We start from the raw sequence: 12576 nt of genomic DNA, 5'->3' as shown, positions 1-12576 counted from the left end.
TTGCCTTGTGAAGTGATTTCAAGTTGAAATGATGGAGAAGTGAGCTATAAACAAAAAATTCGCTCCTGACCCTTCCAAAGGCTCCAGAGCGAAAAACCCTAAAACCATCTTTTTCCTCAAGATTTGAGTGAAGTCGGGCCTAAACAAGGGTGAGAGATACCATTTGGATTGCCTTGGATAGACTCTTGACCATCAAAGATGCATATTTTGAGCTAAAATTGGAGTTTTGCTCCTGACCCTTCCAAAGGGTCCGGAGCGAAATTCTGGATGGGTGTTGTCCCTGGCTAGGTTTTGAGCAAATTTGACCTTTTAGGCCTTGTGAAGATCAAACCAATGTTGCCAAATTGGGAAGTGGATTCAATGTGGGGGAGTCCAGATGAATTGAAGTGAAGGAAGTGTAAAATGAAGCCTAAAGAAGGAATTTCGCTCCTGACCCTTCCAGAGGGTCCAGAGCGAAATTCCCAAAATCACCTAGTTTGCCCATGAGGAAGGTCAGGTTGTAGATTCCTAGCCTTTGGTGAGGAGACGGATAGCGTATGCTTGCCTTGGAAGACATTTTGGAGTAGAGACATGATGGAATTTGTCCAAAAATGCAAAATTCGCTCCTGACCCTTCCAGAGGGTTCAAGGCGAAATCTTTTGAAACTACTATTTTTCACCTTGTTTGGGCCAAGCGAGGAGCTGGTTGTGAGGTAACGTTGAAAAGAGGTTTAAGTTGGCCAGGAATGCTAATTTCGCTCCTGACCCTTCCAGAGGGTCCAGGGCGAAATTCTTATAGGGCCTGTCCCTGGAAAGAGTCTTGAACTAACTTAATTTTAATATCTTTTGTTGATGATTTAAGGTGTGAAATACTATATTGAAATGAATTTATTATGTCCTTAATCATCTTTTGATTTGTTTTTGCAGATGAAAGAAGATCAAGCCAAGACAAGGACGACCTTCTCCAGTCCAGCATCAACAAGGACGGCCTTCTCCGGTCCAGCATCATCAGGGACGACCTCTTCCAGTCCAGCATTAGAAGGAAAGGTACACCATCCATCCTGTACATCAAAGACAAAGGAGGTTAAAGCAAGGGTTCGTTGAATAAGCAAACAGTTCCAGAAGAGTTAATTAAAGTTAGCTTCTCAGCATCATCAAATTGAGCATCTACCAAGTTACAAGTGTCAGACAAGGTGGCATCCCAGTCATCACACCTCCAGTCGGATTGGTCCACCTCAGCGTGTCCAGATTCAATGTACCTGACTCATTGGAGATGGCACAAACTTCGATGTACCTTCCCCGGTTCTCTATTGGTCGAATATTCCAAAGAAGACGTGTCCAAACAATACAATTGTTTCATTGGCCAGAATTGAGTTTGTTGTAACAAACCCTAATTAGGGTTTTCATTGTAAGATCTCGGCCATTGATTTCAAGTTGATCTAAGCCATCGATTTGTATTGAGGGCGCTATATAAGCCCTGGTTCCTCATTTGTAAAGGCTAATAGTTAGTCAGAAGTTAGAAGGTGAATAGTTAGAAATAGTGAATAAGTCAGTTAATAGTATAGCAATTAGAGTAGAATAGAAAGAGAAGGCAAAGATTGTTGCCAAGATGTTGTTGTAAAAGGCTTGTAAAACTTCATTGAAGAAATGGTGAAATCTATGGGTCGATTCAACAATTTGCATGGTCTCTATACTTCTTAGATTTGATTTCATGTTATTACATGAGTGGAAGAAATGTGTTTGATTGATGGTGAAATTTGTATATCCATACTACTAGCAGTTTGTTGATTGCAGACTTGCCTTGTGTAGTCAACTGGAATCATTCAGCTTAAGCTTAACTTCAATTGTCTCTTCTTCACTGATATGCATCAGCCTGATGGTGTCTATGCCTGTAGCGATGATCTGAACATCATAAAGCTTTCCTCCGAAGATCGCACTAATCTTGTGGAGATGGTCCTGGGATATCAAAACAAGACTTAGTTAGAATTTCATCAAAGATCAATCATTGCTCCTACATTCTTAGTGTCAGAATTAGATCCTTCCCTTGCCCTCATCCTTTTTTCCTTTTTTTCAAAAAATCTAGGCTAGTGAAATCCTGTATTCTAGCAATATTCAAAGCAAATCAGACATTTAGTCATCAAGTGTAAGTCCCCTTGTGATTCCAGCAAAATCACATCATACCACAAAGAGCTTATCCACGAGTAGAGAACCTACATACAAGAACCTTAGAGTTGCCTCAACTGATCCTTCGGCAAGATCTTTAGCAGTCGGGAAACTTTGTTCAAGAGAGGATAAGGTACCTTTTAGGTATTTTATTCTGTGTTCGCATGTGCATAAAAAACACATCAACAGGTTTCCATCTTGTAATCTGAGCCATTGATTATAAATCAATCAGAGCCATTGAATTGTAAAGAGCTCCCTATATAAAGCTCTGGCTCTTCATTTGTAAAGGTTAATAGTTGGTTAATAGAGGTTAATAGCTAAGAGTTAGTAGCTAGAATAGTGAATAGAATAGCAATTAGAGTAGATTACGAGGAGAAGGCAAGAAATTGTTGCCTAAATTGTAAATGAACTCCATTTTCATTGAAGTTATGGTGAAGTGTGTCGTTTCTTTGTAATATGCATGGTCTATTGTTGAATCTTCGTTTTAGACGATAGATAATTTGATTGAATGAAGGAAGCTACCGAATGCACTCGCGTGGAATCCGCCTAGTCCAAACCACTAGCCTCTTGCTGATTGTAAGGGTGCCCTATGTGGTCAGCTGGCATTGAATAAGCTTAATCTCGAGTCATTACGCGTCTACTATTCATGCATTAGCTTGAATAGTGATCAGTGTCAGATGGTGTAACGATTTGAACATATTCGAAGCATCCCTTAGAAGACCGCACTGAACTGGTGTTGAATTGTTCAGTTTGATGGTGAGACCTAGCCCAGTAGGACTCCAACTAGTCATTCATCCATCTTCTTGCATTCTAGGTCTTAGAGTAGACTTTCTGAACCCTTCACCTTTTGCTGTTTCTTCATTATCCTAGTGAGTAGTTAGGACTCAAGTTCCAACAAATCAAACGCTCAAGCATTCGAATGTAAGTCCCCTTGTGAATCCAGCATAATCACATCAGACCAAATTGAGCTTGTCCAAATGTAGAGACCCTACATGCCAGAACCTTGGAGTTGCCTCGATTGATCCTTAGGCGAAATCTTCAGCATTCGGAGAAACTTTGTTCAAGAGAGGATAACATACCTTGGTATTTTATTGTGTGTTCACATGTGCATAAAAAACACATCAATAGTCCCGACCAGGCTTCTTCAGGAGTCATCTTCTTAACGGCATGTGTAGGTGACCAATTCAGGAGGTAGATTGCAGTGTAAACTACTTCAGCCCAGTATTTCTTAGGAACATTTCTATGCTCTGATACCATGTTCAAGAAAAAACTGGTAAATTAATTAGTTCTTAGAGATAGCCGAAGTCGAGAAAAAGAAAAAACTAAGCCGCCACAAAATCCACAAAAACGTGAAATAAAGGTCGTTGCGAAACAAACAGCACCAAAAACACAGACGTGAAAATGAAATACGACGTGAGATGCAACAGATAATCCGTGAAAAAGACAAAAGTAGAATCACAACTAGGAGATATAAGTCCCAACAATCTGCAAACGAGAAAAACAAAAAACACGAAAGAAACAATCATGTTTTAGCACCCACGAACACATGGCAGAAAATTTGACAGAAAACCTTTGGGAGAAAAACAATGCAGGAAAAATATTCAAAAAAAAATTGGATGCAATCTTCACTAAAAATCTTAGAATTATAAAATTGCTCCAAAAAAATTTAATCCTGCTCTGATACCATGTTCAGGAAAGAACTGGTAAATTAATTAGTTATCTATTACTGAAGGAAAGATTACAATTTATAGAACTGACAAAACACTGTAGCTATTAATGAAAGCAACTACTTCTAACTACCTGAAACTGTAGACATTTAAGATGTCTAACAACTAATTACAGTATTGACCATTAACATAATAGAGAAATATAATTCTCACAATTTCCTCTACCATGGCTGACTTTAATAATCATTCAGAAGTAGAACATATAAACAATTCCAATATTATGCATGTATTCTACATATAATAAACAGACAAACCACAGCATATTATGAAACACTAATGGGCAGATACAATTAATATTTGCTATGCTATGTTAAGCAGTCTAAACAGCAATGCATCATTAATGACAGTGTGCATATACATACATACATGCATACATACATACATACATATATATATATATATATATATATATATATATAGAGAGAGAGAGAGAGAGAGAGAGAGAAAACTCATACCACACGACAGTATTGGATTGAACTGCTGTAAATTTCAATATATTATGTAAAGCCAAATCTCATCTTATTCGATGATGACTTCTTATGTCTGGAATTAGCCTTCAAAATCTGCTCTCAAAGGGACTCTTAGTCTGCTCCAGGGTCTGTAATTTCCTGTTCATATCCTTTCACATTTCCACTCATAAGTTCTACTATTTTCTGTTATTAAGGTCTGCTCCTTAAGTCTGCTCTGATTTTTAAAAGATGTCCTATTTTTTTCCTCCCTTTTATGACTCTCAAAAGACTTAGCTTTTATACCATCTAATCTTGCCCTTTCACCTAATGGTTTGTCTTGTTCCAAGTGTAGATCAGCCAGGTTAAAAGTTGTTAATTAATTATTAATTACTTTGCCCAAAATGGGCGTATATACCAAGAAGGGTGGTCGGCCTCTAAACATTGGTGCCAACTTTATTTCAAAGTTTATTTTAAACTGGGATCAGCTCATGCTAATTTATCAAATATGCCATTATTCGAGGGAGGTTGGCCTATGATTATAGAAAATGGTGATGTCTTATAAATAAGACAATTTTCTAATCAGATATGTATATCAGATTTAAGAAGGCAACAGGACAGGGGCATGACACTCCTGTGAGTCGGTGCCTACAAAATTTAAAACAAGGTTTCATACAAGCAATATTTTTCCATGGTTTTCTCCTGTATGGCTTTCCATATAAAATCTTGTATCTCTTATGTGTGTGGATTTTTGCATTGCATAATTGCTGTATCCTATGTTATTGATATTGTGCAGTTGATATGCTTATGGTATTTAGTTTGAAGAAGTATATAGACTTATACTGATTCACCCCCCCCCCCCCCCGCCGCTCTTAGTATAAGCGTGTGTGTTACTTCAGTTTATATTGCAAATTTGTTGTTTTCCATTAAAATTCTAAGAAGGGACATTACACAAAATTAGAAAAGGAATTAAAGATCACAAAAGTAGGCAGAAAAATAAAGCTTCACCTGAAGAATCTGAAAACGCTGCTCCTCATTAGGTGCACTGATTTCGATTTCAGCATCAAAACGTCCCGACCTCCGTAATGCTGGATCAATTGCATTCACTCTACATATACAGGTAAACAGCTTTTGTTAGAGCTTTGGAAAATGCAAGATTTATTTAGATTTCAAGGAGAAATTAACAAGATTAAAGAAATATATCAGTCATTAAAACAAATCAATGTGCACTAAAACATACACCAATTGTTTACAACCTTTAGTCCCCGAAATATAAATGCATACTCAATGTTTAATCAAGGTTTATTCCAAGAAAGGATATGGAAGCTACATGACCATTGTTGGGAATAAAGAAAAGGTATAAGGAGCTCAAAATTAAAAACAAACTCTAACAGATATCAAGTCTTAAGTATAATATATCTCCAGGTTATGCCCTAGTCTCAACATAGAACACTTGTTACCCAAACAAACATGGTTCAAATCCCAACAGTCTTGTGTAAATTCCACTAACAAGACCACATGGAAGTTTCAGCAGCCTGGATAGCCCATAGAATGCAACATAAGAACACAACTGCATGATGCAATTCTTGACATGATAATAGAATGCAACAACTATTTTTTATTGGCCTCTTGTTCAAAGGTTTGTAATCAATACACATCTGCATGGTGCAATTCTTTTTCTTTGCAAGAAACATGGATGATACAAATGAGCTAGAACTGGGCCTGATGTGATCCATCTCCAAGATCTCTTTGATGACATTTTCTATCTCTTCTTTGTACATTCTTGAGTGGTGGTAAGGAGTAGTCATGATAGGCTTAGAGCCTAGTTTCTGCACTATAATATACCGCGTGCTCTACCAAGTGGTAGACTTGGAGGCAATCACTAAACACCATAGGATACTTATTCAAAATATCTTGAATATCAACATAATAAGTGCAATGCTTACCCATGATAAATTCATAGGCATGATCAAACAGCTTGCTGCCCAAGCAACTTGTCCTTTGTGGAATGCCTTTTCCATCCTTTTAGTTGTTACCTCCTCAGGTACTCACCAGAAATTTCCCTAAGCACCACATCTCTCCTTTGAGATTTAAACTTGAGCCCGTGGACTAATAATTCTGCAAAAACTCACCAAGGGAGTGCAAACATTGTACACCCAATGACATTGAATCCTTTAAAATCTTCATCTTTCAAACCTCACTTGACCATCAAAATTTCATCCATGAAATTGAAAGTGACCCAACTATCAATAGGCATTGTTATTCTCTATAACAACACTCATCAAACCTTCAATGGATGATATATGAGAACACCTAAAAGAGTTGTCAGTGTGTCACTGTTTGTTCTTTCGTTCTCCAAGTTTTCCAACCATGTTCATTTATAGTTGATTGCGTCTGAGGTTCTTCAAGATCTGATATCATTTGATATTGCTTCTATATAATGGTCTCGGCCTTTACCAAGGCATCTATGACTTAAAAGAAAAGCTTCTTCCTTTTGAGTTTATCTCTACCAAGGTCATCTATTGTATTGATTATAAATGGTGGTATTATCTATGGATATAAATATGATCTCCCTTTTTGAAAATTTCCTTTATGCTACACAAAGGTGGGTGCTGTTGTGCAGTTTTCCCACATCACCCCATTGCAAATGGGAACCCCCACTTTTTGCTTGTTGGCATAGATGTTTTTGCTTTGTTTAGTTAGCTTGCCAATAATTTTAAAGTTTCTTGCCCTACAGGAGACGGGAGGGTTTGATTTTGATGCTGATTGAGGATTGAAATTGCAAAAATAAGACTTCTGTAGAGGTCAAAATTCAAGATTGCTTGCAATTTTGTTGGAATTGAAAGAATCAAAACAAACAAAAGTTGAAATTGCTTTTCTTGCAAAATTGCTTTCAAATGTTCTCAAAATTGTCAATGTTGTCAAGGAATTGTCACAAAAGTGAAGCAAGGAAAATGTTTAGTGTGGAAAATGAGGAAATTCACTTTTAGATCATGGAATGTAATTTAACTTCCTCCCCATGATGAATTATCACTCAAACATTTCCTTCACTTCGTGAAATTACATTCACAATTTCCATTCCAAAACTTGCAAATTTCTACTCCTAGGTGCAATCCCACCCCTTCAAGGATGAAATCATCTTTGTGGAGTGAAATTTCGCTCAACATTTCCAAAGCATAATGAATTTCCGACCAAGGAATAAGGAAAACTAACTAAGAAAGGTCAGAATTTCATCTCTTTAGTGTGATTCCCCTCTCACAATTTCCTTTCCTAGTTAAAAATCCGCTCATGGTTTACTTCTTCAACATTGAAATGCATTCAATTTTCCTTGAATCGGGAGGAAATCCACTCCAACATTCCTTGAGCAACTTGAAGGCAAACAAAATTTCTTCTCATATGTACAATCCCACCCAAGGAACAAATTTCCTTTCCATGTTCAAAGTGCACTCTAGAAAACTACCAAGGGTGAAATTTCCAAGCCCTAGTGCAATCCCGCCCACATTATTTCCTAGCAAGTGAGGGAATCCACTTAAGAGCAAGGAATTCCTTCTCTCATATGAAATTCTCCTTTAATTTCCTCTCCTATGAGGAATTCCGCTCAACATTTTCCTTGATATAGATGGAAAACCGCTCAAAAAATTTCTTGTGCACATGCTAATCCCACTAGTGTAGGGTTAGGAGGAAGGAAGGAGGTCAGGTGGGCCAAACTTAAAGTTAAAATGTGTGGAATAGGGCCAAACCTCAAATAAAACATATGAACTAGGGCAAAATTTGTATAAAAGCATATCGGAATTTGAATTGGACCTAAAAAAGCAGAGCAGAACATTAAATCAAATGCGAATTGTGTTGGGGAAACATGAGCACTAGACCTTACATTTATACCCCCCTCAAACCCGCCTAGAGAAATAATTGTTCAGGTCGGCCCTCTTTGAGAAGAAATTCAAAATTTTAAAAAAGCAAAACAAGTCATAGCCGACATGAACGTAATTACAATTGATTTAATTTCAAACAAATAAATGTCTAGGTCGGCTTGATGAAATAATTGTAAATTCAGGTCAAGGGATGATATAAAAAGAGGATCAAATCTTCCATTTGAACGTCAATTCAATTCGATGCAAGACAAATAATAAAGGGAGCAAACAAATTTGGCCTCTTTGGCCGAGCAGAAGAATCTTTTGGTGAAGCTAAAACAGTTGGGAAAATATTGGAATAAGCAAAAGCAACAATAAGTTCATCACCTAACCGAGGACCAAAATTGGAAAAGTGGCCCTCTTTTAATCACTGCACATCTCAGTAACAACAAAGTCAACCATGTGATGGTAGATTTGGTTGCAAACCTAGACATCATTCCGGCCACAACTTGGCAAAGATTGAAGAGACCTAACTTGATTAAAACTCCAATGAATATGCAGACTTAGACATCATTCCAGCCACAACTTGGGAAAGATTGGGGAGACCTAACTTGATTAAAACTCCAATGAATATTGGCCTAGCAGATGGTTCTAGTATGGAAAATTTGGATACATGGAAAAATGTATAAGTAGATATTAAAGGACTAAAACAAATTGTAGATTTTGAAGTGGTCGAAATGAAAGAACCCTTTAATAATTTAAAGGCTTTGTTAGGACTAAGCTGACTTGTTAATTCAAATGGCATATTTGATTCAAGGAAAGAAGTAATCTCCTTTGCAGATGATAATAAGATAGTACATATCCCATTACAAGAAAAGGAAGACAAAACATATGTTGAAAAGATTTCACAAGACAAAGAAGGTGAATATCCAAGAATTATATATTCTATATCAAAACTCCCTACCGCAGAAGAAGAAGATCCTAACAGCTCTAGAGAAATTGAACTAGACAATGACAATGATAACAAAAAAGTGATGAAGTTATTGATGCACAAATGCAAGGAGAACAAGAGTTGACATCCAAAAGGTCTATGGGTTCCAAAGGGCATTCTTGATACATATCAATCCCCTAAGACCTCCGTAAGACACCACAAAGAGACCAAGGGTACCGCAAAGGAAGAAACACAACAGAAGACCTTCACCTAATTACTCTGCTACTAGATTAAAGCTTAGAAAACCTATATGCGAAATATATCAAAAACCACCACTAGTTGAAAAATATAGGTTAGACCTAAGGCATAAGTCTATAAAAAGGACACCAATATCAAACAAAGGAAAAGTTCATAAATCTCCCACAACAAGTTCTAGCTACTGGAAGACACTAAGTAGGTTTGAGTTTGAACACCAAATTCCTCAACCTAATCCTATGGAGATAAAATAAAGGATTGGAAAGAACATTCTAAAGATCCCCCAACCTAAGATCATAATATTACATAAATATATCAATTATAGCATAAAGTAAGAAGTAGGAAATAAAGTTGTCGAGAAAATAGAATTATAGAAAGTTAACGGGCAAAAAATGGTGGAAAGATGGAAAAACGGCTATAGTAATAAATGCACTCATCTACGACAATCCTATAAGTAAACCGTGTCACTCCCACTCTCTCACTTTCACTCGCTATTACTCATACTATCGCATACTAAGCTATCCACGTTTACTGTGAAGCCCTAGCAAGCCACCACCACTCTACTTCAACATTTTAGCTACTGAAAATGATTGCACCCACTCTAGTAGACATTTCTAAAAGGCCCCAATTAAAATACAAGAAGTTCTTGTACAGAGCCATGGAGGGTGACCATGCAAGAGCATTTTCCAAAGTCTCTGGTGACGTAATATACACTGAAGACATTAGAAAGTACATCCATGCCCCGCTTACAAAAATAGATCACACCAAGTTCAAAGCCCTTAGATTCACCCTACTCCAACCAAACATAAACACCTATCTGCCCCAATACAATCAAATTGTTGAGAAGAAATTGGGCATGTGGAGAAAGTTTATGAATTTCACCACACAAGATGAGCGGGTCCGCATAATCCTTAGCCGTTTCCATGACGAATATTTGTATTTTGATTTGGCCCTATCGCATCACTAAGCTATCAAAGTAGTAATAGTACTTTGGGCACATGAAGAAGTTCCGCCTAAGAAAGCCATCAAGAATGTGGAAGTCAGTAAGCTGACCAAAGCTACGTATAAAGGGTGAAGTCTTGATGTCACAAAGATCACAAATCCAGCAATCAAGTATGCCACCATGGGCATAGCTTTAAAAGTCCACTACACCAACCTGAAGGATTTTTGGATAACATTCAAGGCACTAAGCAATCCCATTATCAGCTTAGGTATGTGTTGACGTGTCTGAAATCGCATTGCTGCAAACTCCATACAGCCAACGCAGAATAGAATAGCCAACTGATTATCCTACTCTCTCTTGAGATAAGGAAGTCTCTAATGTTGTTTTCTAAGTTTGATCAAAGGAGACTACCTCAAGGTTTCTTTTGTCAGGTCTTGACTGCGGGATTTTTCAGTGGCTTGATGTGTTTATGCTGGAAACACAAGGGGGACTTACGTTGAACTGGTAATTTATAGATAAGTTCCCTGGAACTTTTATAATCTTTCTATCAGATGATTTCGGTTAATTTGATACTGTTTTAATGGGACTGCAGATCTTCTGAATAAAAAAGGGGGAAAAAGGAGGGAAGGATAGAGAGAGAGAGAGATGAAATGTAAATTCTAACTAAAATAGCAAATTCAGTCAAGCAGACAAACACCTCCAGGAAACTAGATTAAACATCACCAGCTGTTCAAGCACAATGTTTGCATAAATCCAGTGCAATCTTCAAAGGAGAAACAAGATTTTCATGTTATCAAGTACAATATTAGAACTTCTACATTCATAGTATGTGTTTGATAACCGAACTAAGTATGAAAGGTCCAGATTAACCATGCAGAAAGAAAGGCAATCAGTCGTTCCCTAATGGTGTGGACTGCAAGGATTCTATCAGATGCTTGATTGAAAAACGCTATGCAAAATAAATAGACATAACTGAAAGATTTCTAAATTAAGTGAAGAAGGAGACCATGCACTCACAAGGAAACTCGAAAACAGTCTTAATTCTTTGCATTAATTCCTGTAAATTTCTCCAGAGCTTTCGCAACAATCCAAGAACTTCCAAAAAAGAGGGAAAACCAATCCCTTAAATAGGCTTCAAAAAGGATGAATGGCCTAGATTTAATCTAAACAAGTGGCCCAGATTCATCCATAAAGCATGGCTGCCCATACCCATAAATGGGAGGCAAATATCAACAACCACCCCAAAATGGGCAATAACTACCCAAAAAGGGATAATTACAGCAATTTGAAATAATCCAAAAAGGTGCATCAAATAAAGCTTTACATTTGTTGACCAAAAGTCAACTGTCACCTTTTTGGTGCAAAAGTGCACTTTTAAGATTGAGGGAAAAAAGCACTTTTGAGAAATTACTTTCTCTATTTCGGTCTCACACTCCTTTTCTAGAAATTGATCCTCGCCATGCAGGTATTCCCGCCATAAATCACGACCTGCTGCCCATTCCTCGCGAACGTATTCCTGGAACCTGATACATAACTGGAAGAGCAGACTGAATGGAGGCATGGGAGGATGGCGAATTTTGTATTGCATGCCTTCAAGATACTGGTCCACATGTTTTAAACCGTCCTTCCAGTTGGAGCGATTACGCTCAAAGCATAATATGTCTGAATGGAACTGACCAGCAAAACTCAAGTCCTTAATGGAATAGGAAATCTTATCCGTCCCCAATCTTTCTTCCCAGTCTGGCTTGATTGCATTATCGGACAAGTCGTTTATCCATCCTGAAACCATTGATCGGAGGATGGTCTTACCTAGTTCTTGCATGTTTCCTAGAATCACTTCACATGCGTCACTTTCCTTGTCAATAATTTCTTTGGTGTCGTTCTTCATGGTGATAGTCCAGTACCACTCCTTAAGAACACTGATGCTATGAGGATCTAGGATGGCAGACAATGTAGGAATTTGCGCGTGTGTCCAAAAAAGAGCTCTCATGAGGGGAAGGGTAGTGGCTGCCACTTCGTGCATGTGAAGGGATTCCTTCTTTACCTCCAATAACTTGACTAGAGTGAGCTCTCGATGGAGGGCCATTTCTTTTACTTCCTTAAGGATCTGCTCTCCCTTTTTCTTGATGTCTTGCATCCATTCCTTGACGGCCTTTGCGGTGTCCCGTACTCCTTCAAATTCAGTTGTGGTCCTTTGCGCCAATGCTATTGGGGGAATATGGGATTCGGAGGCATTGTGCAATGGCCTTAGGAGTTGATCGATGTATCCTTCGGCTTGCTCG

At 37.8% G+C, this 12576-nt stretch overlaps 1 protein-coding gene across 3 annotated transcripts in view; it reads right to left on the bottom strand.

Moving 5' to 3' along the window:
• Positions 1 to 12576, bottom strand: part of LOC131066310 (cell division control protein 48 homolog B) — a 212131-nt gene that overhangs the window by 122491 nt on the left and 77064 nt on the right. For all 3 annotated transcript variants that reach the window (XM_058001041.2, XM_058001042.2, XM_058001040.1), the window contains one exon: positions 5323 to 5422. In XM_058001041.2, the coding sequence (XP_057857024.1) occupies positions 5323 to 5422 (100 nt within the window). The remainder of the gene's footprint in view (positions 1 to 5322; positions 5423 to 12576) is intronic.

This window comes from Cryptomeria japonica, chromosome 8, assembly GCF_030272615.1.
Source record: "Cryptomeria japonica chromosome 8, Sugi_1.0, whole genome shotgun sequence".
Taxonomy (NCBI): domain Eukaryota; kingdom Viridiplantae; phylum Streptophyta; class Pinopsida; order Cupressales; family Cupressaceae; genus Cryptomeria; species Cryptomeria japonica.
Note: the sequence above shows the minus strand (reverse complement) of the source record. Positions and strands in the feature narration are given on the sequence as shown.